The following is a 27,915-nucleotide window of genomic DNA, read 5'->3' on the forward strand; positions in this document are numbered from 1 at the left end:
GTCAACTTCAATGCGCCGTGTTGCAGTTGGGTCATGGCCGGAGTTTTACGAGGGATATCAACTGCTCTGTATAAACTGATCAGCAGACCACCACTTACAGTTTATCGTCTGAGGTCTAGCATGGCTGGATATCTGATCGACGAACCGAAATACGCCTGGCTGAAGGAGTTGGGTTTATCGTCGCAGAATGCTGGTGTGTTTGACGGAACATGGCATGGCGCGGGAGAAGTAAGACAGAGTTTACTTTTAGTTGACGGTTTCCGTCATGTGTTTGACTGTCTGAGTGATAACAGAGACCATTGTGTAAATTATGAGTGTGAGCATTTCTCAGATGAATATGACTGAGATAAGCTGCTATGCCTCGGCTTGTTATTAGTTTCGTGTACACGTCTCAGTGAGGCGACATTTACAAGAGGTCAAGGACGAGTGAGGGTGATGAAGGTGTGCGCTGCTAGCTTTTTACTGATTGGTCAAAATCGTATTGTTGTACATCAAGACATCTATTGATTTGTTACCGTACCCTGTTATAATGTAGCTTATAGGGTACCTCTATGCGTCTATGTTTATATAGAAACATAAACTGTTAACGTATAACCCCATAGAGCTATCCTGGCCGTACATGGGAAGATCTGCAGTTACCTGTGGATGGTTGGGGGTTTCCCTTATGCCGGTCGCCGTCGTATAAGTTAAATATTCTTCAGTACGGCGTAAAACACCAATCAAATAAATAAATAAATACAGCTACACTGTAGGATATATAATGCAATTTTAAATTTTGTCCTGAATTTTAAATCTTTCAGATGAATCTTATTGAATTTCTGCTAGTATTTTAGAATACCCCAAATAATAAACATTCGCAAAATGTCAGCCTTGCATGTCCATGAATTGTCATTTGAAATCGGTAATAAAGCTCCTTTTAAACTTCAGAATCTTTATAACACGATAAATACCGATAGTAAAGATACATGTACGAGTCTGATATTTACTGAAATGCAGTAATTGTGGTAAATACAGAAAATTCAATTCGATTAGACTTAAGTAAATATTGAATTTTGCCAAAAGTCTGGGGAATAGACCTTTCCGAACTGTCAATCAAGAACATCCAATAATGGAGTTTCGAGTTGGAACTCTTGGCAAAAACAGTTCTACTGTGTCATTTGACTTGTGAAAATAGTTAGGCAACTTTTGTTGACATTTATTTACTGATCACCTGTCTCCCCCTTTTCCAGAGGCACAAAGGGCACTTCTTTCTTTTAGGAACTTCTTAAGTTCATAAACATTCAGATTCTCAGTTTTCTCCATAATTCGTCTGCTCTAAATCACTTTTATGACACTTTTTTTTAGATCGACATGTTTTAGTGAAAATGATCAAAAGTAATTGCCTAACACTCTTGACAGGTCACATGATACAGTTGGACTTTCTACCTTCATCGATAAAAGAGTTTGAACTCGGAACTCCCCTATTGACCAATCATAAGCAGTATTGTTGCAAATAGGTCAACTGGGTGTCCCAGACATTAGTTACAAATGTTCAGTCTTTCTGACGTTGCGGTTGCTTTCACAGGAAATCAAATGAAATGCAACATTGTCACGAGAAGGGGTGGTGGGACATTGGCTGTGTTGGATCCATCCATAGTCTCTAATGATAACATATATCAAGAGTTCATGGACATCAAAATGTTAACTACCCTCTCAGAAATACTGAGTTTTTTTCCAAGGTCGTTTTGAGTTTAACACCAAACATAAACGTAGCTCTCTTGGGGATTCTTTGATAACGTACATGTATAGGTTTAAAACAAGAATTTTCAGTTTTGATCTATTACAGCAGGTATTATGGTGTAGTGAAGTCTAAATTTGTCACCGTCATTATACCAGTCCATGACTGAATTAATTTAATTCACAAAAAAATAAACAGTTGACTGCCCAGTCTATAGCTTGACTTTACTATTCGTATGTCTATTACAATTATTTTACATGTACATTACACTTGACGGCTACATGTGTGTACACAGGTTGTCTGTAACTCGTTTACTAGTAGTGTACATGAATTATTAGGATGATCGGCATATAGCTGGTCATAATATATTCAGTTTTTCTTTAGCTTATAGCATACTTTTGAATTTTGTAAACTCCTTACTCAGTATTTTGAATACTGTTAAACAGTAGTTGAGGTTGACGTCTATAAACCCCTGTATGTGTATGTGTTGTTCCAGCATGATTATAGCTATTAGAGTTGTTTGAATCAATCATTTTCCAAGCCCATGAATTTATTAGCTGGACCCAAATGCTAAAAATATGAAAATACATATACTTGTGTATTTCAATGGATTTTCAGCTGCAAGTGGTCCAACCATTACTGCACATTAAAGCGACAAAGGGCAGTTTACATAGACATGCATGTAAGACTCTGCTATCATCATGTATCATGTTAGACTCTGCTATCATCATGTATCATGCTAAAACATGCAGGTACCTGTATATAGCACACTGATTCTCAGATAAATACTCACTTGGGTCATGTGGATTTCCTTTGCAAATTCCTGTTTATGGTCACAACAATATCTTATAGGCCTATGCGACACAGAATAGTGTGTTCAAAATTTAAGGTTTACCATTTTCTTGTATTGAATCCTACTTCTGTCCATCAGCTGATGGTTAAGGAACACACATATCACCAGAGTTTGCATTATTGTTGTTTCACCTAAACGTTTTCAGTACTATTATTAATGACTCTTTTGCTGACTGTTTTTATTGGCTATTCCTTTTGCATTCTTCGAAACTATATCACTCATGTGAAGATTTACAGCTGGCAAAGTCAACCCTTTACACTCAGATTGTGCACAATTTTAATAACAATATGGTCTTGTTTGGCCTGTAAAATGGACAGACTGATGGCATTGTTATTAGTTTTGCAGTGATATCATAGTTACTCAGAGCCAATCATCAGCATACTCTTAAGTCACTTGACTAGAAAACTGGAGGTGAAAACAAAGCAAATTTAACCCAGGTGAAATAGGCACTGAAGAAGATTTTGGCATAAAAAATGAAAAATAGCTTTTCGGTAAGGAATTATTTCTGAAATGTTAATCGGGATGTACATGTATATCTAGCCTTAAGATAGAATAGTTTTAATGTCCTGTAGTACTCTAAACTTAACCATCGGCAATACTCAGCGTTTCACCCATTTAACTCCATGTCATTTATCACCTCCAGCTCCTCGCGAGAACCCGGATGCTCTAAGGGTCAAGTGTTCATTTCCCAGCTCATCATAATCATGTCATAATAATAAAAACAGCACTATGCCACAATATGAACAGATACATGGTGACTCTATGAATGTCTGAAGGTTCTGCTTTGCACCTGTGCAGCCTCAGGGTTTTTCAAATTTTAATCTTCGTGTATGAAAGTTTATTTTAAAGTTTGTTGTTGGTTGTGAAGTAATTGTTCTGTACATTTACTTGTGCTTCATGTGTTTATTCAGGTGGTGACATCCATCTGCCCTACAAATAACAAACCCATTGCGCAAGTCACTCAGGTAAGCAATAGAAAACTCATCACACTTGTCATGTGCAGCTTCGTCTCTTGGCAAATGCAGTACTGTTAAAATGAGTATTGATGGGAGTACCTAGAGTATTGACATTGATGATCATAGTGCCTAGAGTATTAATTGATGTTGATGATTATAGTGCCTAAAGTATTAAATGATGTTGATGATCTTAGTGCCTAGAGTATTAATTGACGTTGATGATAATAGTCTCTAGAGTATTAATTGACATTGATGATAATAGTGCCTAGAGTATAGACATGAATGATTGAACATATAGGTCTGCCAGCAACCTTCGGATGATCGTGGGTTTCCCCCGGGCTCTGCCCAGTTTCCACCCACCATAATGCTGGCTGCCGTTGTATAAGTGAAATATTCTTGAGTACGGCGTAAAACATCAATCAAATAAATAAATAAATAAATAGAACATATAGTCCTAGAAGTATCAATAGAACGAATGAATGAACAAAAAAACTTAAGACGGCTTATTGGCATGTATCAATAGATATAATGATCATAATACTTGATATGCCGGAGTTGTGGCCTAGTCATTTGTCTACCTGTTGGTAAAACTCACAAAGTGTGGGATCAAACCAGATCTGGTTATGGAATTTTTTGAACTCGCCCCTGCTAACAACATTCATGGATTGTTGATGACCACCGGTCTTCCACAAATGGATGTATTGGGTGCATACGTGTTCAGGGACATGTATCTGTACATCACGTGGGAAAGTTCATCACTGACATGCCAAAGGTTCAACATGTCCAATCTGTACGTCACATGTGGGAAAGTTCATCACTAATATGCCAAAGGTTCAACATGTCCATTCTGTACATCACATGTGGGAAAGTTCATCACTGACATGCCAAAGGTTCAACATGTCCATTCTGTATGTCACATGTGGGAAAGTTCATCACTAATATGCCAAAGGTTCAACATGTACAGTCTGTACGTCATATGTGGGAAAGTTCATCACTAATATGCCAAAGGTTCAACATGTACAGTCTGTACGTCATATGTGGGAAAGTTCATCACTAATATGCCAAAGGTTCAACATGTCCATTCTGTACATCACATGTGGGAAAGTTCATCACTGACATGCCAAAGGTTCAACATGTCCATTCTGTATGTCACATGTGGGAAAGTTCATCACTAATATGCCAAAGGTTCAACATGTCCAGTCTGTACGTCACATGTGGGAAAGTTCATCACTAATATGCCAAAGGTTCAACATGTACAGTCTGTACGTCACATGTGGGAAAGTTCATCACTAATATGCCAAAGGTTCAACATGTACAGTCTGTACGTCACATGTGGGAAAGTTCATCACTAATATGTCAAAGGTTCAACATGTCCATTCTGTACATCACGTGGGAAAGTTCATCACTAATATGCCAAAGGTTCAACATGTACAGTCTGTACGTCACATGTGGGAAAGTTCATCACTAATATGCCAAAGGTTCAACATGTCCAAACTGAACATCACATGTGGGAAAGTTCATCACTAATATGTCCAATGGTTTACTCCAGGCACTCCCTATCCTTCACTCATTTAAATGGACCACCATTGATATGTAAATGTAAAATTACTTATTATGATATTAAATGAATGAATTAATGTTTAACGTGGCTTAAAGTTACATTAACAATATTTCAGCGAAATCATGATGAAGTATGGCGTTGAATTAGTCATGTAAGTAAATAGCAGCTGGTTAGGTGCAGTAGTTTCCTGGTTTTGTCTGTGTTCCACCACAGTCCACCCATAAACCTAACTACCATCAGAAAAAAGAAATATTCCTGACAAGGTTTGGAAAATCGCATTGAATCAGGTGATAAATAAATCAATGATCATATGTGTACTGTGAGTATGAATAGTTCAGTTTAAGTCTGCTGTTAACACCAATTTTATGCTGGGTGTCATATCATATGCATAATTTTCTGTTTTATTACTTTACCATTAAATCAGATTTCTGTTTTCAGGGAAGTCCTGCAGATTATGAGAAAGCAATCACAGCCAGCAAGCAAGCTTGGGAGGTCTGGTCGGATGTATGTACATGTCATTGTGCTCTTAATACCCCTGATACATCAGTCAACCAATAGACACGTGTCACAGTTTACAGTACACATACATGTATAATCTTGTCAAGTGTAATATGATAGTAATTTCGCCAGAGAAAATGACTAGGGTGAATTGAACTATGCAGTTGGTCAGTAATGTCGTATTGGCTATGTGCAACAGATTGATTGTAGGCTATGTTGATTGTGGTTACCACGAAAACATATGACTTTGTGACAAGGATATTATGTTGCCGTTGTAGTGACAAAAAACTAATACACGTACAACAATCACTTTGTGGAATATTTATTTATTTGTTTGATTGGTGTTTTACGCCATACTCAAGAATATTTCACTTATACGACGGCGGCCAGCATTATGGTGGGTGGAAACCGGGCACAGCCCGGGGGAAACCCATGACCATCCGCAGGTTGCTGACAGACCTTCCCACTTACAGCCGGAGATGAAGCCAGCATGAGCTGGATTTGAACTCATAGCGACAGCGTTGGTGAGAGGCTCCTGGGTCATTACGCTGCGCTTGCGCGCTAACCGACTGAACCACGGAGGCCCCCTTTGTGGAATAAAACCTCGGAATGAATGGTTATAGCTAAGTGCAACATTGGCAATATTTCAGCCACTTTTCGTATACAGCATCTTGTCATTTGATCTGTTAGACATACATGTGTGCATGCAGCTGATGACTGTTTGCTCACTATCACACTGTCGTCGAAACTCTGGTTTTAGTGTCCATGTTGGCGTCTTTTGTGTTCTAGGAGACCAGCAATAACCAGAAAGATTCCTGACAGATGGAATATAGAATTTGATATATACACAAACGGTGTGCATTTATATTTTATGGTATTAATGTAACATGTTACATTGATTTATATTTGCCATATCCTGATAGTGTAATGTGTAAATGCCCTGAACTGACCTGTGGCACTTAAGTGATCTTTGATCAAACTTATTTGCAGGTGCCAGCTCCAAAGAGGGGAGAAATTGTTCGTCAGATTGGTCATGCTCTCAGAGAGAAGCGCCTCCTTCTGGGAAAACTGGTTTGTCTGGTTTAGTTATAGATGTCGTGCTTGTATTTATTTGTTTATTTGATTGGTTTTTGTATGCCGTACTCAAGAGTATTTCATTTATATGACGGAGGCCAGTATTATTGTGGGAGGAAACCAGGAGGTTGCTGGTAGACCTTCCCACATATGACTGGTAGACCTTACCACATGTGACTAGTAGACCTTTCCGCATGTGACTGGTAGACCTTCCCACATATGACTGGTAGACCTTCCCACATATGACTAGTAGACCTTTCCGCATGTGACTGGTAGACCTTCCCACATGTCACTGGTAGACTTTCCCACATGTCACTGGTAGACCTTCCAACATATGACTGGTAGACCTTCTAACACATGACTGGTAGACCTTCTCACACATGACTGGTAGACCTTCCCACATGTGACTGGTAGACCTTCCCACATGTGACTGGTAGACCTTCCCACATGTCACTGGTAGACCTTCCCACATATGACTGGTAGACCTTCCCACATGTCACTGGTGGACCTTCTCGCATGTGACTGGTAGACTTTCCGCATGTGACTGGTAGACCTTCTCGCACATGACTGGTAGACCTTCTCACACATGACTGGTAGACCTTCCCACATGTGACTTGTAGACCTTCCCACATGTGACTGGTAGACCTTCCCACATATGACTGGTAGACCTTCGCACATGTCACTGGTGGACTTTCCCGCATATGACTGGTAGACTTTCCGCATGTGACTGGTAGACCTTCCTGCATGTGACTGGTAGACCATCCTGCATATGACTGGTAGACCTTCCCACATGTCACTGGTAGACCTTCCCACATGTCACTGGTAGACCTTACCACATGTGACTGGTAGACCTTCCCACATGTGACTTGTAGACCTTCCCACATATGACTGGTAGACCTTCCTGCATATAAGTGGTAGACCTTCCCACATATGACTGGTAGACCTGTGATTGGTAGACCTTCCCACATATGACTGGTAGACCTTCCCACATGTGACTGGAGAGAAAGCCAGCATGAGCTGGACTTAAAACTCACAGAAGTCACATTGATGAGGGGCTCCTGAGTCATTGCGTTACGTTGGCACACCATCCACTTGCCCATGAAGGCATCTTGTACTTTTTGCAGGGCTAGAGTGTCACAGCTCAAGATGCCAATTCAAACCTGACATTGGAGAGAATTTGTGGATTCCATGGCAATCATTGTAGCCCTTGGCAACAATAATTAGTTGGTGATGCTGATGTGGCCATATTTGCTTGAATATCACTGAGCAAGTTTGTATGTCCCACCTGAGAAAGTTTTTCAGGATGTTGCCAAGCAACTTGATCAGACCACTGAGCACGTTTGTATGTCAAATCTGAGAAAGTTTGTCAGGATGTTGCCAAGCAACTTGATCAGATCACTGAGCATGTTTGTATGTCCCACCTGAGAAAGTTTGTCAGGATGTTGCCAAGCAACTTGATCAGACCAATGAGCATGTTTGTATGTCACACCTGAGAAAGTTTGTCACAATCTTGCCAAGCAACTTGATCAGACCACTGAGCATGTTTGTATGTTACACCTGAGAAAGTTTGTCACTATCTTGCCAAGCAACTTGATCAGACCACCGAGCACGTTTGTATGTCACACCTGAGAAAGTTTGTCATTATGTTGCTAGGCAACTTGATCAGTAGTTTACACAGAGAATTCTGGCTTTCTCTACCCAAAAGTGAAAAATTCTTGAGTATGACGTTAAAGATCAATAAAGTAAATGGACAAGTTGAATGTGGCAATGTACATTTGTTCTGTTAAGACAGACAATTATCCATTTTTATGGTCAGTTGAGAGGGCACAAACTGTTGGTCTGAATAACACATCTACATCTTAATGTAATTTGGTGTTCAGTAGGTGTTTGAAAAAGCTACATGTAAATCTAAATTTTTGTTGTAGGGCAGATTGATATTCGAAAGGTCATTTGTTGATTATAAGGCTTGGTTTATAAGGTTTTATAGCATATATGTAGATCATTATGGAAATGGACGGAGATGAATATTTGGAGGTGAAAATGGCCTGTATTGTAAACAGTTACAAGTATGCATGTGGTTGATTCTATGCTAGATGTAAGGTTGAGCATGTAAGGCGATATAGTGCTTCCTTCTATTTGTGCATTTCTAAGTGCTTACTGTACATGATTTCAGGAATCTCTGGAGATGGGGAAAATTTTACCTGAAGGGGAAGGGGAGGTGCAGGAGTTCATTGATGTGGCAGACTTTGCTGTGGGTCTCTCCAGGATGTTTGCAGGACATGTGTTCCCATCAGAGCGTAAGCACATCTCAGCATTAATGGAACTTTTAGGCTTCTCCACTGAACAGATGTGTTTATATGTGTTGAAACTTAAACATTTTCTGTAGAACCAAAAGAATAGTTTCTGTACATTAAGTGGTGAACATGACATGTATATGTACATTTCACCTAACTGTTCGCCAAGCCAAGTTTTTGTATTTTTGTAAAGTTTGTAGTCAGGTTAACATTTTCATTTTTAACATGACTGTGGTTGAGCCCAGTTTATTTTCAGCACTCAGTCGGCAGTGGTATTTTCTATTTAATATGTATTGATTTGGGTGCTTTGAAGGGTCACTAAGCTTTCCATTGATGGTTACCTTGCACCTTCTGAGTCGTATTAGGTCCAGGCAGTGTCTTATTTCGTGTAGACTAATGCTCTAATTCCAGGCCATATCTTACTCTAATGTTTTTGGTTCAGGCCATGTCTTACTCTAATGCTTTAGGCTTAAGTCATGTCTCACTCTAATGTTTCAGGTCTAGTCCATGTCTTACTCCAGTGTTTTAGGTCCAGGCCATGTTTTACTCTAATGTTTCAGGTCTAGTCCATGTCTTACTCCAGTGTTTTAGGTCCAGGCCATGTTTTACTCTAATGTTATAGATCCAGGCAGTGTCTTACTAGATTAATGTGTAAGGTCCAGTTCATGTCTTACTCCAATGTTTTAGGTCCAGGCAGTGTCTTACTAGATCTATGTGTAAGGTCCAGTCCATGTCTTACTCTAATGTTTTAGTTCCAGTATATGTCTTACTCTAATGTTTTATGTCCAGGCCATGTCTTACTCTAACGTTTTAGGTCCAGGCCATGTCTTACTCTAATGTTTAGGTCCAGGCCATGTCTTACTCTAATGTTTTAGGTCCAGGCAATGTCTTACTCTAATGTTTTAGGTCCAGGAAGTGTCTTACTAGATTTATGTGTAAGGTCAATCCATGTCTTACTCTAATGTTTTAGTTCCAGTATATGTCTTACTCTAATGTTTTATGTCCAGGCCATGTCTTACTCTAATGTTTTAGGTCCAGGCCATGTTTTACTCTAATGTTTTAGGTCCAGGCCATGTCTCAGTGTAATGTTTTAGGTCCAGCCCATGTCTTACTCTAATGTTTTAGGTCCAGTCCATGTCTTACTCTAATGTTTTATATCCAGGCCATGTCTCACTCTAATGTTTCAGGTCTAGTCCATGTCTTACTCCAATGTTTTAGGTCCAGGCCATGTTTTACTCTAATGTTATAGATCCAGGCAGTGTCTTACTAGATTTATGTGTAAGGTCCAGTCCATGTCTCACTCTAATGTTTTAGTTCCAGTATATGTCTTACTCTAATGTTTTAGGTCCAGGTCATGTCTTACTCCGATGTTTTAGGTCCAGGCCATGTCTTACTCCAATGTTTTAGGTCCAGTCCATGTCTTACTCCAATGCTTTAGTTCCAGTATATGTCTCACTCTAATGTTTTATGTCCAGCCCATGTCTTACTCTAATGTTTTAGGTCCAGTCCATGTCTTACTCTAATGTTTTAGGTCCAGGCCATGTCTTACTCTAATGTTTTAGGTCCAGCCCATGTCTAATGCTAATGTTTTAGGCTTAGGTCATGTCTCACTGTAATGTTTTAGGTCCAGTCCATGTCTCACTCTAATGTTTTAGGTTCAGGCCATGTCTCACTCTAATGCTTTAGGCTTAGGTCATGTCTCACTCTAATGTTTTAGGTCCAGGCAATGTCTTACCCTAATGTTTTAGGTTCAGGCCATGTCTCACTCTAATGCTTTAGGCTTAGGTCATGTCTCACTCTAATGTTTTAGGTCCAGGCAATGTCTTACCCTAATGTTTTAGGTTCAGGCCATGTCTTACTCTAATGCTTTAGGCTTAGGTCATGTCTCACTCTAATGTTTTAGGTCCAGGCAATGTCTTACCCTAATGTTTTTGGTTCAGGCAATGTCTTACTCCAATGTTTTAGGTTCAGGCCATGTCTCACTCTAATGTTTTAGGCTTAGGTCATGTCTCACTCTAATGTTTTAGGTCCAGGCCATGGCTCACTCTGTTTTAGGTCCACGCCATGTCTTTCTGTAATATTTTAGGTCCTGACCATGTTTTATGCCAATGTTTTAGATCCAGATCCAGGCCATGTCCTACTCTAATGTTTTAGGTCCAGGTCATGTTCTGATGGAAATGTGGAACCCCTTAGGCGTTGTGGGAGTCATCACTGCCTTTAACTTCCCAGTGGCTGTGTATGGTTGGAACACCAGTCTGGCTCTTGTCACTGGCAATGTTGTTTTATGGTAAGACAATTCTCATTTTGCCAGGACCCCCCATTATGATTATGATTCTTTCTGCTGCCTTGTTTGGCATTCAGCACTGAAAGGTTAGAGATAGGAAACCAGACTTTTGGCCCAGTGTCAGTATCAGTTGACTCGGGTGTCATGTCTGGTGTCTTCAGCTTTATGCTTGAGTTGTGACAACATTTAGGGGGCATGGATTCACCCTGCCACAAGAAGACATGGAATACACAAGTTTACACATCCAATGACTCCACGTTGTCATATGACGGAAAAACCGTTAAAGGAAACGACCTTTAAAAATCAAAGTAAGCATCACTTAATAGATCACTTAAAACTATGCCTAAATATACTTTTTTTTAGATTTTTGTGAAGACAATTAAAGGCATTCAAACGTTTTGGTGGGTTTCATGGACCATACTATCAGAGTTTAGGAACTCTGACGTCACAGGTAATGTTTCCAACTCTAGTCACAACACTGACTGTTGTAATAACTCTTTTTACATATGAGTAAAACACTGAAATAATGTTCTCAAAATTCCTTCCTTCGGATGAACACGAGGAAAAAAAGGGTGATGTGATCTCAGAGTTCCTAGATACCGTCAATATGGATCATACATCCTACCTTAGTATTCATATATTTGAATGCCTTTCAACACTCTTTAAAGAAGTCTAGAGAAATAAATAAAAGTATTTTTGGGCATAGTTTTCAGTTGTCTATGTGATGAACCTTACTTCATATTTCAACTTTCTTTTACTTTGTGACATAAAAACCCAGGCATACATGTACATACATATGGATTAGAGGCAAGACATGTATTAAAATAAATCACTATTAAGGCGCATGTTGACTTCACAACTTGAAGTTTATTCTGAACTAATTATTCACTGATGCCTTCACTGAAGTCTGTTGAAACCTTTGGTTTAAATAGCCTGTTGTAACTCAGTCAAGTTAAACAGTTTGATTGGCAGCGAGTCCATTATAACTACTCACAAGAGAAAACTAACATTATACAAAATTCAAATTTTAAAATATAAGATCTCCACAATACATTTTTACAAACATCAGTAACAGTCATTAAAAATCAAGAGTTATATGTACTTGTATACTAGTATCAGAAATTATGTTTTGAATTCTATTCTATTAGAAGCTGTTAAAAGTAGAGCTGATCAGTCATGAACCAAGTCTCATGCAAGCCAATGTTATATGTATATATAATGTTTTTTCACTCGTGCTAGTGCAAGATCATCTTCATTCCTCAAAAAGATACAAGAGGAAATAGTTTCCATCAAGCTCAAGGTTTCCATTAAGCTCATGGTTTCCATAAGATCATGGTTTTCATGCTGTCAGATAAACATCTATATGTCTGTGCTTGTTTGTTCAGGAAAGGAGCCCCTACAACTCCACTGACCAGTATTGCTGTTACAAAGTAAGTGTTTAACTGCCATTTTTCTTTTCATCGAGGTCAGTATTTTTTTTTGGCAAGGTCAGCAATTTCTGTTATCAAGGTCAGTATTTTTTCGTCAAGGTCAGTCTTTTTTTTTTCATCAAGGTCAGTATTTTTTTTCATCAAGGTCAGTATTTTTTGTTTCGTGGTTTGTGTTTGACTTAATAAGAAGTTGTATCCTACTTTAAAGATGATTATTCTTGAGTATTTATTTATTTATTTGATTGATGCTTTACGCCGTACTTAAGAATATTTCACTTATATGACGGCGGCCAGCATTATGGTGTGAGGAATCCAGGCAGAGCCCGGGGGAAACCCACGACCATCTGCAGGTTGCTGACGGACCTTCCCATTTATGGCAGGAGTATTCTTGAGTAAGGCGTAAAACACCAATCAAATAAATAGATAAATAAAGATGGAACTTAAATCATGGGGTCATTTTACGTACAATCGTATTTGGCAATGGAGGTCAGGAGATTTGTCGAGTATCCGGCAAGGGGCCATGGATTTGTTCCAAGCATTCATATTTTCTTCATCCTTAAAGCCAACGGTCGTCATGTACTCTGTAAAGATAGTAACTGCTTTGAAATTGCATGAAATTTAAAAAAGTGTGAACAAACGTTCTATAGGTACATTCCTCATTAAGCCATTAATATGAAGCTGACAACATCATACGCAGTGGCAGAAAAAAAGCATGTTTTGCAAGAAGGGCATGGACTGAGTGGGACTTCCGCCATGTGGGGAATATTTATGGTCTCCTGTTACTGTGACCTGTCATTTGACGCATGCTGTTGAAGACATACAAAATTCAGTTTCAAGGACAGTGCCAGGTCACCTGGACACTAATTGAAAGATGTGATATGAACAATAATTTCTTTTTTTTTTTTTATTAAAAATTAGTTTCTATTTGCCCTGGAGCAGAAAAAAAATTACAGTAGATGCATGTAAATGTAAGAAAATAAAATATGCAGTTTCTTTGTTGAATTAACACGTAAAAAGGAATGTTTGAGTACTGTATGAACATGTCCTTCTTTTAAACACTTGTGTTCAGCTGTGCGTGTTCATGCCGTTACGGTGTATACCTGCCCTTCAGCTACACATCTGTTGACAAGCTACCTGCATCTGCATTGGGTTTAAACATCATACCCAAAATTTCTGGCTAACGGATTAACAGTGATTGAGGCTATAGCTGCTTGGGGCAGTTATGTGTAGGATTCAGGCTCTCTGCTCTCTGTCCATTACCTACATGTATGTCCTTGTAGGTGTGGAGAGGTGTGTTGTATGTGTATTACACTATTTGCTGTGTAGATGTACCTTCCATGTTATACAATCACAAAGGCAACTGATGGATCTTCCTAGTGACGGTGTAAAATCTTTATTGACACCATGAGTAGATTTAAAATAATGTCATTATTGTATTTGTTGTACCCTGTTTATTCTAAAATTCGTGACACCTGGACAACGGATCATTTTAGCCAATATATATGTAATTCTAGCAAGAATATTGAGTTCCTTTTTTTCTCACATGGTTAAACCATGGGATGAACAACATACTCATATCTTTACTTTTCCAAAAGGCTGGAAAAGAAACGTAGTATTCTACTTTCAACACTAGTAATATTTGTCCCACATTTTACAAAAATTAGAGTATGAAAGTAAAGGCTGCACAAAAAATACCTTTCCCATAGATGCTTGGGGAAAAACTAAACCATGTTGGCCTTTACAGTTACAGTACATGTATTTCAGATACTTGCAATGTATGTGTTAATGTGTGTGTGTGTGTGTGTATATATATGTATTCTGATGTGCAGAAAAAAACATAGGAAACTTTCCTGAATTTCTACATCATTGTATTCCAACTGCAGTTTTGAACTTTCGTTCTCAGTAGTATCCCAGTGCAAACATTGTATGCAAGACCTACTTATAGCTGCAAATGCTGCTCTTTTCAGAATTGTCTCTTCTGTGATGGAAGCTAACGACATGCCTAGGGCTACCTGCTCGCTGGTGTGTGGAGGGGCTGATATAGGGTAAGTTGTCAGCTTGTCATTTTCATATAAACGTGAAAAAAGTGGGAAGCCTTACTCCTTTACTTCATGACAGACCTGTGTTTGTGTGCCACCTGTAACTTCTTTGTTCAAAGCAAGTGTTCTTTCTAAACGGCTGTAATTTAACAAAGTGTTCTCACTCAATGAATTTAATACAAATGTTAGATATTTAATAGAATTTTTCATGTATATGCCTTATTCAAAATGTCAGGAAGTTTACATGTAGAAATCAAGAAGTATTTTTTCCCACCTGTATCTTAGATCAGAATTCCTTATTATTTAATATTTCTGTATATTTATGTATTTATTTGATTGGTGTTTTATTCAGTACTCGAGAACATTTCACTTATATGTCTGGCAACCCGTACTGTGGTGAGAAGAAATAGGCAGAGCCTCATGACCATCTGCAGGTTGCTGGCAGATCTTCTCATGTACGACCGGAGAGGAAACCAGCATGAACTCACAGAGGCCGCATCAGTGAGAGGCTACTGGGTCATTGCATGGCTCAGGCTAGCTAACCACCTCGGTCACAGAGGCCTCTTTAACGCCATTGCAGATGTTCATTATGATCTTATTTTGTTGAAATAACTTTGATGATATATTTTCATGCTTTTTTATCTCAGGAATCTGATGGCCAATGACACTCGAGTGGACTTATTGTCCTTCACAGGAAGTACTGCAGTAAGCTGACCCGTTTGTCTTCTCATAGTAAAACCTTACTTCGTTCTGACTCCTGACAAGTGCACCAGTGTTATTCAGGAATTATCTCTCTGACGTAATCCATATCGTGATAATGTGTACATGTTTATGAGTAATTACATATCCATATCATTCAACCGAAAAAGGCACACGCCAGATTATTACTTGTTGTGCCAGTCGCACGTGGAAAGGTCTGCTAGCAACCTCTAGATGGTCATGGGTTTCCACGGGTAGAGCCAGCCTCCTCGGTTTCGTGCTAACATAACGATCGTCACTGTCATACATGTATAGGGGACATATCCATAAAGCCCTCGTGAAATAAATAAATAAGGAAATATTTGTTATGGTTTACTCGCTCAAATAGAGAACCTCCATCCATAAACGTGACATCTGTGGTGTGAGTGGACGGGAAAATTTTTAACTATGGCATAAAACCACCAACACCAATCCAACACGTGTGTAGATATGTGCATGTACATTTACCTACAATGCCTCTATGACATCAATCACTCACTCATCAATCGAACAAAAACATATTACGTAATACCTATATGATGTGACACTAGTGAAAATTAGAGTTTTTTTTCTTTCAAATGTCATATAAGATGTGGGAGCTGTGTGACTTAGAGCATCCTAATAATCTATGTTGTTAGGTTGGTCACAAGGTCTCCTTAGCAGTTCAGGACCGGTTTGGTAAGTGAATTTATATGCAGTGTAAACGAGTGTAACAAATCACCAACATGACATAAAACAGCAGTGAGATATTAAAGTAAAATAAATACTTGCATCCTCCATTATTGTAGTTCTTTCTGGGCATAATGTGAACTACATGTGTTCAGTTGCTCAATTTCATCTTGCTGCCTGCATATGTATATCTATGTTTTTTGTTTTTGTTTCTTCAGGCAAGTTTTTACTTGAATTGGGTGGAAATAATGCCATAATAGGTAAGTGTATTTTGTGTTTTTTTTCAGCAGATTTTAAATATGTTTTTTCTTTTTTTGATAGCTGGTAGGTTAGATCTGAAATGTGGTAAATGACCTAAAGTTTTGCAAATGACTTACTGTTGTTTACATTCTCACGATCTGTTGAAATGTGGAGACTGTTATCTTTGACTCTGGCTGTGTGCTAAGGTGAACTACTACATCACGTTGTAGATGGTTGGTACATTGTAAATGGGAAGAAATCCTCCTAAGGCTGAACTGAAAGGTTTAAACTTAAGTTATTAAACAGTAAAGAAATACAAAAATGGTGCATTGTTCTGTGTTTTTATTATGTTTGAAAACAAAAATGTTAATAGTGTTAATTATTTTTTGCAGTGAATGATGATGCAGATCTTGACATGGTGGTTCAGTCAGCAGTATTTGCTTGTGCAGGAACTGCTGGTCAGCGATGTACCACCACACGTAGACTGGTAAGTCACAGGTCATCTGTTATCCAGATATAGACATGGTGATTCAGTCAGCAATGTACCACGACACGTAGACTGGTAAGTCACAGGTCATCTGTTATCCAGATATAGACATGGTGATTCAGTCAGCAACGTACCACGACACGTAGACTGGTAAGTCACAGGTCATCTGTTATCCAGATATAGACATGGTGATTCAGTCAGCGATGTACCACGACACGTAGACTGGTAAGTCACAGGTCATCTGTTATCCAGGTATAGACATGGTGTTTAAGTCAGCGATGTACCACCACATGTAGACGGGCAAGTCACAGGTCATCTGTTATCCAGATATAGACATGGTGATTCAGTCAGCGATGTACCACGACACGTAAACTGGTAAGTCACAGGTCATCTGTTATCCAGGTATAGACATGGTGTTTAAGTCAGCGATGTACCACGACATGTAGACTGGTAAGTCACAGGTCATCTGCTATACCCAGATCTAGACATGCTGGCTCAGTCAACAGTGCAGCACGACACGTAGACTGGTAAGTCACAGGTGATCAGCTGTACCCAGATCTAGACATGCTGGTTCAGTCAACAGTGCAGCACCACACTTAGACTGGTAAGTCACAGGTCATATGCTGTACCCAGATCCAGACATGCTGGTTCAGTCAACAGTGCAGCACCACACTTATACTGGTAAGTCACAGGTCATCTACTCTACCCAGATTTAGACATGCTGGTTCAGTCAACAGTGCAGCACCACACTTAGACTGGTAAGTCACAGGTAATCTGTTATACCCAGATCTAGACATGCTGGTCAAGTCAACAGTGCAGCACCACAGTAAGACTGGTAAGTCACAGGTCATCTGTTATACCCAGATCTAGACATGCTGGTTCAGTCAACAGTGCAGCACCACACTTAAACTGGTAAGTCACAGGTCATCTGTTATACCCAGATCTAGACATGCTGGTTCATTCAACAGTGCAGCACCACACTAAGACTGGTAAGTCACAGGTTATCTGTTATACCCAGATCTAGACATGCTGGTTCATTCAACAGTGCAGCATCACACTTAGACTGGTAAGTCACAGGCGATCTGCTACTCAGGTTGTCCGTTTTCCTCCCACCGTCGTATAAATGAAATATCCACGCATAAACCTGTAAGTCACAGGTCATCTGTCACCGAGATATAGACATGCTGGCTCACTCAGCGGTGTACTACAAACCGTGGACTGGTAGGTCACAGGTCATCTTATACTGTGTGTATTGATGGTGGATTAAGTCAACCCAGTGAGAACTTCACAATCTTATCTTAATGGCTTTGCATCTTTGCATCTTTGTAAAGTTTACCTTACATATTTCAGATCCTGCATGAAAAGGTACATGATGAAGTTCTGGCGAGGCTGAAGAAGGCATACAAGAAAATCCGCATTGGTGATCCACTGGAAGGTTTGAACATTACACTTGTACATGTTTGAAGATACAAATGGGCATTGGCACTGTCTTAACCCTCTCTATATTGGGAATGGCTTATTATACAAAGCAATATTCTTGATGCAGCAAGTCAACTTGTGACCAATGAGGTTGCCAGCAGACTCAAATCCAGTTCTTAAGTATGGCACGATCACCTTGAGCCGTGCCCCTCTGTAAACGCTATCTTGGACTAAAGGGTACACCTGAGTTCTCATGGTGTAGGTAATGCAACTTCAACCAGTTCATGGCCACATATTCTCCATTTTCAGTGTTGGTTTCAGTCTTGAAAATTCAAATTTGAAACAATTTTTATGTAAATAACTTTTAATCTGGGTAAAATTTTTTCAGACATCATGAACTTACTTTAAGGACTTATTGTGTCTACTTAATACAGTTTGAATACTCATGTATTTGGTTTTCAGAGGGCACATTGTATGGACCGATGCACAGTAAACAAGGAGTGGAACTTTACAAGAAGGCAGTAGCCGATGCCAAGGCCCAGGGAGGGACAGTGGAATATGGGGGACAGGTAGGAAGGGTTATAATAAGCCTGATGAGACTCTCAGCTGTTGGTTTTGAAGGGAAAGAAAGAAGTAAGCATCAGTAGAAAGACCATTAAAATCTGTGAAGGTAAAATACCATTACTTACATATTTTAAGGATATGTTTTCACCTAAATACAATCAAGTTTTTGGATTGTTATGCACCATATTAGCAATGTAGGCTGCCAATAATGCACTTCAACTTTTTTCCGCTCTGTTGTTAAGAGGTCTGAATCAAATTCTTGCGAAGTTTACTTGTGTAATGTGTATTTGCATGGGAAGAAGAGATTTTCACATTAAATGTCCCTGTTAGGGCCAGCGAAAAGTTCTTTTAACATTACAGGCAACATTAGTTATCATGGAAGCGCCCATTGTTTCTGATACAGCGTAGTGTTGACAAAACCTGTGATAGCCAGTACTCACTATATACATGTAGGAAGTTCTTACTCTGAGTTACCATATTGAATGACTGAATACAAAAACATATGCAGTGTACATGTATAATAAGGGTGGCCTATATGCATATGCAGCTGAATGTCCACTCATTTAAGTCCACTATCAGTGACTCTGCACAAGTCTTCAGTAGAATTAGTAGACATACATGTAGTCATGCTCGCCTGTATCCTGTGCACTGGATGGACACAGCTGTCCAGTCATCCACACAAATCTTGCACTGATCATTCCGAATTGAGTTGTCTCCCTTGAAGCCATCTGGCCAGGCAGATTAATACTCGCCTGTAAGTACTGTCCTTGTGTAAAAAAGACCTCGGCCAAGTGAGGCTAGCCAACATTCACTGCATCATGAGTGATGTAACAAGAAAGAAGTACATGCATCCTGAATGAAATCCTTGCTTCAAGTTCTCAAATGTTTACTTAGTCATGTGAATTTGTTAATGTGTGTTGTATTAATAGAAATCTGTTTTTCAGTTTAAAGGTAAAATTCTGGCAGTCTTGTAAAATTCCTGGGATCCCAGCCCTCCTACATTGCTTGTAATTTTCTACATTTATATGCATGTATAATCCCATTATTATCATGCAGACTGAGCAGTACACTGACCTGATAACAAGTTTGTTGCACAGTTTTGTCTTTGTGTCTTCCACTTTTCTGATAATTTGCACATGTGATATACACTAAATGAGCATAAATTTCGTCCATGACTAATTTGTCCATTTTTCCTGATTCTGAGAGTTCTGTTGATTTGAGAAAGGTGTTTTGAGGTTTGCTTGGAACATGGGATGATATTATACTGGAAAGTTTTAGGTTTCAGCTAAAAAAAAATGACATGTGTTTGCCTCTAAAAATGCATATTTGTGTACGAAATTTGAGGTCATTTAGGGTATGCTTATATCAGTCTTTGTCTTTGTGTCTTTGACATTTCTGATGATTTGCTCATGTGATATATGCTTATATCACAGTCTTTGTGTCTTTGACATTTCTGATGATTTGCACATGTGATATATGCTTACATGCTTATAACACAGTTTTGTCTTTATGTCTCAAACAGGTGATAGATGGCCCTGGCAACTTTGTGGAGCCCACAATAGTCTCTGGATTAAAGCATGATGCAGAAATTGTTCACCGTGAAACATTTGCCCCTATTGTTTATGTTCTCAAGTGTAAGGTAAGTGAAGCAGTTTTATTTGTACATGTGCATGCATAGAGTCATTCCAATCCGAGAAGAGTGATGTGAATAAATGACTTCTTCACATGATATGTTTTACATATATATATATATTTTTTTTTTTTGATTGGTGTTTTACGCCGTACTCAAGAATATTTCACTTATACCACGGCGGTCATTATGGTGAGTGGAAACCGGGCAGAGCATTTATATATATATAAATGCATATATATATATATATATATATATATATATATATATATATATATATATATATATATATATATACATCTATCTATACACACATGTGTACATGTATCTAGATATACCATTCGCCTATAACCTTGGTTCTGTTGATTGGAAATGACCTGCCATTTAACGTAGAAGCCACAAAAACTGTGTATTTCTGTTGTAGTGTGTCTTAGCATCCATGTTCACAGTTATGCTTCGATGGCTGTAAATACTGTCGTCCCTGTCCAATCAATGGTGATCATGAGTGATAGCATGAAACTGACCAATCGGTGCAGACGATGTGGTTTGTTTTACATCGTCTGTGGCTTACAGAATTAACCATTTTTTTGCCTTTCTAACTTGTTTCTAAATAACAAATATCGGCGTCACTGCAAAATTCATTAGGGATGCCAAAAGTTTATGGGAAGATGGCATCTCACCGGACAGCGTTTAAAATTAATTAAATCTGATGGTATAATTTTTTTTTTCTGTGAATGTGTTACAACTCAAGATATTAAATGTTGATCATTTGTCTTTCCCACATACAGTGTTTTTTTTTTCTGTTTTCTTTTCTAAAATACAGTAAAATTATTGAAACACCGTGTTCAAACCAAGGTGCTTTCTCTGACATCTGCAATGACTGGGTCCACACTACTTTCATCTTTGAAGCCGCCACTACAAAACTGAAACATAAAATCCAGCGTCAGTTGAATGCATAAGTCAACCTCAATGGTGCTTAGATTTATTTCCATTTGTTTCAAAAATGAGAATGAATCTAGATGGACATCAATCCTATTTTAATTTTGTAAACATTTAATAGGGTCAGAATCCCCCCAGAGGCTACAACCTGAACCAGGAATACCGTGGGGGTGCAACTGCAGCTAGGCTATTTAAACAGGGTTGCTGAAGTTCCTTGTAAATGATATAGTAGGCCAGCTGTATCAAGAATTCAAGCTGTGGAAGAAATATTCTTCCAGTATGTTCCGCTTCGGGACCGGTAGATCCAGGATCAATCTTTGATTGAGTCACGCCTAAGACTTTAAAAGAGGAAGTTGTAACTTCCTCGCTTGGCATTCAGCACAAAGGGGATAGTGCAACGACTGGTTGACCCGTATCAGTATAATGGCTTGGGCGGGGTGGCTTACTTGCTTTCGGTAAGTCATCTCAGTGAAGCAGCACTAGATAAAAGAGCGGTGGAAATCCATCCTGCTACAAGGAGGCACATTACATGTACATGCACCCTAAGGATTCCTTCGTCGTCATATGACTAAAAAATTGTTGAGTACGACGTTAAACCCCAAGCACTCACTCACTCACTCCATTATGTTCATTTTCTGAGAAAATTATATTTATCAGTCGCCACCGAAGTCTGCAACTTTTATCTGCCAAAGTCTGCTTTAACTGTTACAATGTTTCCTTTGTTCTAGAGCTTTGAAGAGGGAATACAGTATAACAATGAGGTGAAGCAAGGTTTGAGCAGCAGTCTCTTCACCAGAGACCTCAGCCAAGTCTTCAGATGGTTGGGGTAAGTTTTCCTCTTGTCTGGTCTTCCAGTAACATAACCCAGTACTTCATACTGCACTGGTCTGTCTGCCGCACATCATGTTCATCGTGTTTCTAACTACTAAATTGCTAATGGTTACTTTGTGCACTTTATATGAACTCTAGACAACCAAGGCGTCAACAGAAATATGTAACATAAATCTGCACGATCGACAAAAAGCATTCTTGATAATCCAAAATGACATTTTTAGGTGTATACATGTATTTAGATAAACCATTCAGCTAATAATTCCTGAAGGCACGTATTTTATATATTTACTCTAGCTTGATCTGATTGTTGTTTTACAAAAATATTGTCAGCAGAAACCGAGCTGAAGTATTGATGAACATAATATGCAATCCTAACAAAACTTGTTACATGTGATTTGGATCTTGAATATGCTGCATGTTGTATAGATCTGCACATGTTGTTGTAGTCACAAAGGCTCGGACTGCGGAGTTGTTAACGTAAACATCCCAACCAGCGGTGCTGAAATTGGGGGAGCGTTTGGTAAGTTTGTTTATACTCTCCTGCGATCTGGTAAGTTTGTTTATACTCTCCTGCGATCTGGTAAGTTTGTTTATACTCTCCTGCGATCTGGTAAGTTTGTTTATACTCTCCTGCGATCTGGTAAGTTTGTTTATACTCTCCTGCGATCTGGTAATTTTGTTTATACTCTCCTGCGATCTAGTAATTTTGTTTATACTCTCCTGTGATCTGGATTAAAACCATTATTCCAAGAAAACCTTGATGTTATTTCACGGAAGGATACTGCATTATTATTGTACATGTACCTCATGTTTCTCTTCCCAACACTAGAATAAAAACACCTAACATGGGATTTGGCAGTTCATGATGTCTGATGTTGCACCCATTGACATTGTTTCAGTATGAAAAATCATGCAATAATCACATATATATTTGGTCATGACATGAGTTGTCCCCCCTTGTTTTTTTCTTGTCAAGTGCGTCGTCTTTCTCAGTATGTCTGTTCAGTCAGGTATATAAAGCATAAAGGATATCGGCATGTTGCCACATCAGTGAACTATGTATCAATCAGCATAATAAAACCAGTATTGCACGTTGCAGGGGAAAAATGGAGTACGCTGGCTCTTGACAGTTGGCATGCCTGATAACTGGAGCTGTACATCAACAATGTCAAGTTGATTCACCATGTTGTCTTGGACGTGTTATTTCTCTTTTAATTCTATTTAATTTTGTCCATTGGCTTTTATATCGTAGATTTATTTGATTCTTGGTACTTGTGCGTAGCTTGTGCCTGGACAGGTATTAAATCAGTGATCATGATCATACAGTACCAGTTCAAACGTAACCAACCAGCAGTTAGTCAACCAAACAGTAATTCACAGTCAGTATAGTATACATGTATATCTGAAGATTGTAATACATTCTATAAATGCAAATTTTGTCTACATGTATATACTGTTTGGCAAGGTTAATTTAGTTGAGTTTTTCTCTTGGTGACCAGGTGGTGAGAAGCACACGGGGGGAGGTCGTGAGTCTGGCAGCGACGCGTGGAAACAGTACATGAGGCGATCAACCTGGTGAGGCTACTGATGTCAGTCAGGCTATATGCGGAATGCTAGTGTGGAAAGCATTCAGTAAATTTAAAGAAATATTAACTCAAAACTTAACTTTCCTTTCAATCTGGCAAAATTCCATGGTGGCATCTATTTAAAATAATGTTAAAAAGACAAAAATCTCAAATGAAGCAAGTTTTTTCATTCCAGAACCACATGACTATCGAAGACACATTTGATTTTCTAAAGCTATAGAACATTGGTCAGCCGCTCCAGATGTTTCTGAGTTAGAACTAATTCTTTCTGCCATCGAGTGGGTTAGAATGTCATATTCTCACCAAAACTAAATACCATCAGTTACTGTTCCTGGAACAAATTTTCGGTCCTGTTTGAATAATTTGTCTCGGGTGAGAAGTTTTTTTCATGGATGACAATTGCGTCTTGGTATAATATATGTGTTTTTTTTAGGAGATTTCACAATCTGAGCTAAAATTTCTGTTTATTTTTTTTTTTGACTGAAAAATAATTGCTTTGCAGGTAAATGTAAATGTCTTTATTTAAAATGAGCCAACATTTCGTGTTTTGAATTTATTTCTGTTCTGGCTGTATTTAAATCTCGATCACATGTGATTTGTAGACAACCTGTCACAATCCACCAAATCCGAAGGAAGCTGTTTTTATAATCTGATGTAACAGATCATGAAGATTGCAGCGTGGGTTATGATTGCTGGTCTCATGTGACAAATCATTTAGAAAATTCTCCCCACATGAACCAGACTGTCATTAGCTTTAATTCCTGATTCCACATCTTGCTTGTACTGCTCAATTTTGGGTCTTTTGTTTCCAATTTATTTCTAGAAGAACTGGCATGGCTGACCAGATTAGTAAGATAAATCCAAATCCTGTAAGCATGCCAAAGAGTTAAAGAATAAGAGCAGCAAACAAGGCGATTTTTTTTTTGCTATCTTTTCCAGACTCGTGAGATGTAATTATCCAACTGTCGTTAATAGTTATTGATCCATTCAAAATAACTTTCTTCAATTTTCAGTACCATCAATTACAGCAAGGACCTACCCTTGGCTCAGGGTATCAAGTTTGAATGAGGAGGATCTAATCTGCCAGTGCTATCAAGGTTGTCATGGGAACACCTGTTTGATGACTGCAGGTGGTATTCAAGCACATTACCATAATTCTGTGGAAGAAATGTTTTGTCTCCATACCTTGGGTATGCTGGACAGTGCCATATTTTTATTTGTATTCAAGTAGTCCTGTATGTACAATGGCATGAATCAGCATTTTGCCAGTGCTTGTCTCAACTGCTTGTCTTTAGACTGTATTTTTATGCCGAGTTATTTGCCAAACTGCAAGCAGTATATCATTTTAAAGATAAATTTATTTCCTTCTTAACATTAAATCACAAATGTGATTAAATATTACTTAAAGTAATGGCAGATAACATTTTCAGTTGTTAAAAATGTGCCATGGTATTGTGTTTGTGGAGCTGATAATATGTATATTATTTCCTGGTGGTTAAGGTGTGTTCAGTGGTAAGAATGCACATGTGTGGTTAGTACCCAGCCTTTCTGTCTGCAGACATGATAGATTGGTTTTGCATTTATTCATTGTATGTACTTCTACGAGAAAATCTCTGTACTTTTCACAGTATACAGTGAGATAACGTGCAGGTGCCAGGGCACATTGTATACTGCGGCTGTTTGTTTTTGTTTTTTTTTTGTTCAACTTTACACAAAATTTTTGAAACCAAATTTATCCATTCTTGCTATTTTATTTTAAAGAAATCTAGTGATGATTGACAAACATAGTTTGTAAATGCTGCTTTTTTTTCATAATTAAATATTGTGTGAAACTTTCTTGTAAGATATCCATCAGTAGAATATGTACATGCAAGTGTACAGGAAGAGGCTGAGTGCCTTTTGCCTGCTGTCTCATTTCTACTTTAGTAGTACAATACGAAACATGCCAGATTACCATACATGTATTTCAACAATAAAATAATCTGTTTTGGTAATGTTTTCATGATGTTCATAGCATCAAATCATGTTTGTATGAAGTATTTAGAATGGAATTCACAAACATGTGATCAGTGTTATACAAATACATTTGTGTACATGTAATTTTACCAGTGGTACACCAGCTCTTTTGTCAAATCATCAAACGTATTTTTAAGTTTGTGCAAAAGCAATGTTACTCAAGGCCGTTGTTGAGGATTTAAACGCTGGTCGATGTGTGGGCTTTAACTCTGGAGAATAACATAATGGTGATGAAAAATTTTAAAAAACAGTATTCAGGGAATTACCTTTCATGGCATCAATAACAGAAATTAGCTGTACATGTACACTCACTTTTGTACTGTGACAATTTTTGCAGTCCTCTATTTTGGAGATATGTGTATTTTTGGAAGCTTTTATATGCTAACTGTACATGTATGTGCACATTTGTCTACATACATCTAGACCTGCGCATAAATGGCATGCATCGTCTGTCTCTGCCTGAGTTGGCTTGAACTGGATCAAGGGTTGAAATTCCATGCTATGTCAGGCCGTATGAGCAAGGCTTAAACTGCCTCATGTCTATGCTGAGACATAAGCTGGTTTCTCAAGTTGTTGATGTACTACCTACATACAGGTTTATGCAAGTCAGTCAGTTGTGATTTCTATGTTCATACACTGTCATCTATCATCTGTACACAGAATGATGAGTGAAAACAGTCCTAATGCCAAAGCTGACTGCCTTGAAAACAAGACCTGTAATTGCACCTTAAAACACTTTTTATTTATTTGATTGGTGTTTTACGCCATACTCAAGAATATTTCACTTATACGACGGCAGCCAACATTATGGTGGGTGGAAACCGGGCACAGCCCGGGGGAAACCCACAACCATCTGCAGGTTGCTGCCAGACCTACCCACTTACGGCTGGAGAGGAAGCCAGCATGAGCTGGACTTGAACTCACAGCGACCGCATTGGTGAGAGGCTTCTGGGTCATTACGCTGTGCTAGCACGCTAACTGACTGAGCCACGGAGCCCCCCCCTAAAACACTTTATAAGAAAATGAAGTATTAAATGGAAATCATGTACATGTACAGCAGTCAGCATTTTTTGTTTATCTGTTGTCTTAAGTTTCTCCTGTAAATCCAGCCGTAGACTGATGGAATGCAACAAACTGCTATACTATATATTGCCGATTCATTAACAGGTCTGCTTTCGTGCTAAGATCAGTCCTGAGAACGTAAAATGGAGAATCTTGCAAGGTTAGGCCTACAGTGACATGCACATCTGGTACTGGTACTTCTCCATATTTTGGCACTCCTTCAAAGGGATGTCGGAAGCTCTGATTGGCTTGGTGTCTGTACTGCAAGTAGGTCATGTAGGTGAGGCAGCATGCAGGTCGATACACACATGTACACGTACATAAGTGTTGTGACTGGTCTATTTCAAGACTTCTGCAGACCCCCAAGAGCTACTCAAATTAATGTGAAAAACATTCAACCCTCTCATAGCAAATGTTCCAACAAGCAGTATCTAATGACTGAATAATGAAGCGGAAATCAGTTTACATGAAGACAGGCCTGTTGGCTTAATCTTGTTTTAAGTCCACTTGCCCTAATGTGTCTCCTATTACATAATTACGTGTGTCGGCCTGCTTTGGCAAGGTGTGATTGCATCCATCAACTTGTATCTGTATGTGGTACACTCTAAGGCAATACCATATTGTCTCAGACTGGCTTAAAAAGATACTTTTCTTTCAAAAAATTTTATTATATCTTATTACCTGTTGAATTCAACCTAAAATCAGTGTCTCCTTGTACATGAAGTGTGCATATTAGAGGCATTTCAACACTGCACATACCGTTACTATGCAGGGGCCTAGTACATGCTACCTCAATGAAGCATCCTGCTGAAGATGAATAATGACATCTAGCTCACTGCTAGACTGAACACAGATTGGCTCATTGTTTCGATGTTTATTATTTATTTAGTTGATAGGTGTTACATTTATTTCACTTTGTATGATGACAGCCAGCACTATGGGGAAAGGAAACCGGATTGGGGAAACCCGTGACAATCCGCAGATTGCTAGAGGACCTTGGAACGTAAGGATCGGAGGGGAAGCCA

At 38.7% G+C, this 27,915-nt stretch overlaps 1 protein-coding gene across 1 annotated transcript; it reads left to right on the forward strand.

The window, feature by feature from the left end:
• Positions 1–26,873, forward strand: LOC135472234 (alpha-aminoadipic semialdehyde dehydrogenase-like). The gene is made up of 19 exons (XM_064751634.1): positions 1–228; positions 3,482–3,535; positions 5,526–5,591; positions 6,576–6,656; positions 8,833–8,956; positions 11,108–11,240; positions 12,623–12,667; positions 14,635–14,712; positions 15,354–15,411; positions 16,083–16,122; positions 16,332–16,373; positions 16,746–16,840; positions 18,191–18,275; positions 18,722–18,828; positions 20,346–20,462; positions 22,121–22,218; positions 22,673–22,746; positions 23,726–23,801; positions 24,826–26,873. The coding sequence occupies exons 1-19, from the start codon at positions 34–36 to the stop codon at positions 24,878–24,880; spliced, it is 1,623 nt and encodes a 540-aa protein (XP_064607704.1). The 5' UTR covers positions 1–33; the 3' UTR covers positions 24,881–26,873.
• The last annotated feature ends 1,042 nt before the right edge of the window (positions 26,874–27,915 follow it).

This window comes from Liolophura sinensis, chromosome 8 (assembly GCF_032854445.1).
Source record: "Liolophura sinensis isolate JHLJ2023 chromosome 8, CUHK_Ljap_v2, whole genome shotgun sequence".
Taxonomy (NCBI): domain Eukaryota; kingdom Metazoa; phylum Mollusca; class Polyplacophora; order Chitonida; family Chitonidae; genus Liolophura; species Liolophura sinensis.

Bases quoted from the DNA above. Each gene is read 5' to 3' on its own strand.
- LOC135472234 (XM_064751634.1), top strand. From the start codon at position 34: ATGGCCGGAGTTTTACGAGGGATATCAACTGCTCTGTATAAACTGATC. The intron at 12,668-14,634 runs GTAAGTGTTTAA...TGCTCTTTTCAG, and splicing joins ACCAGTATTGCTGTTACAAA to AATTGTCTCTTCTGTGATGG. The intron at 15,412-16,082 runs GTAAGCTGACCC...CTATGTTGTTAG, and splicing joins CCTTCACAGGAAGTACTGCA to GTTGGTCACAAGGTCTCCTT.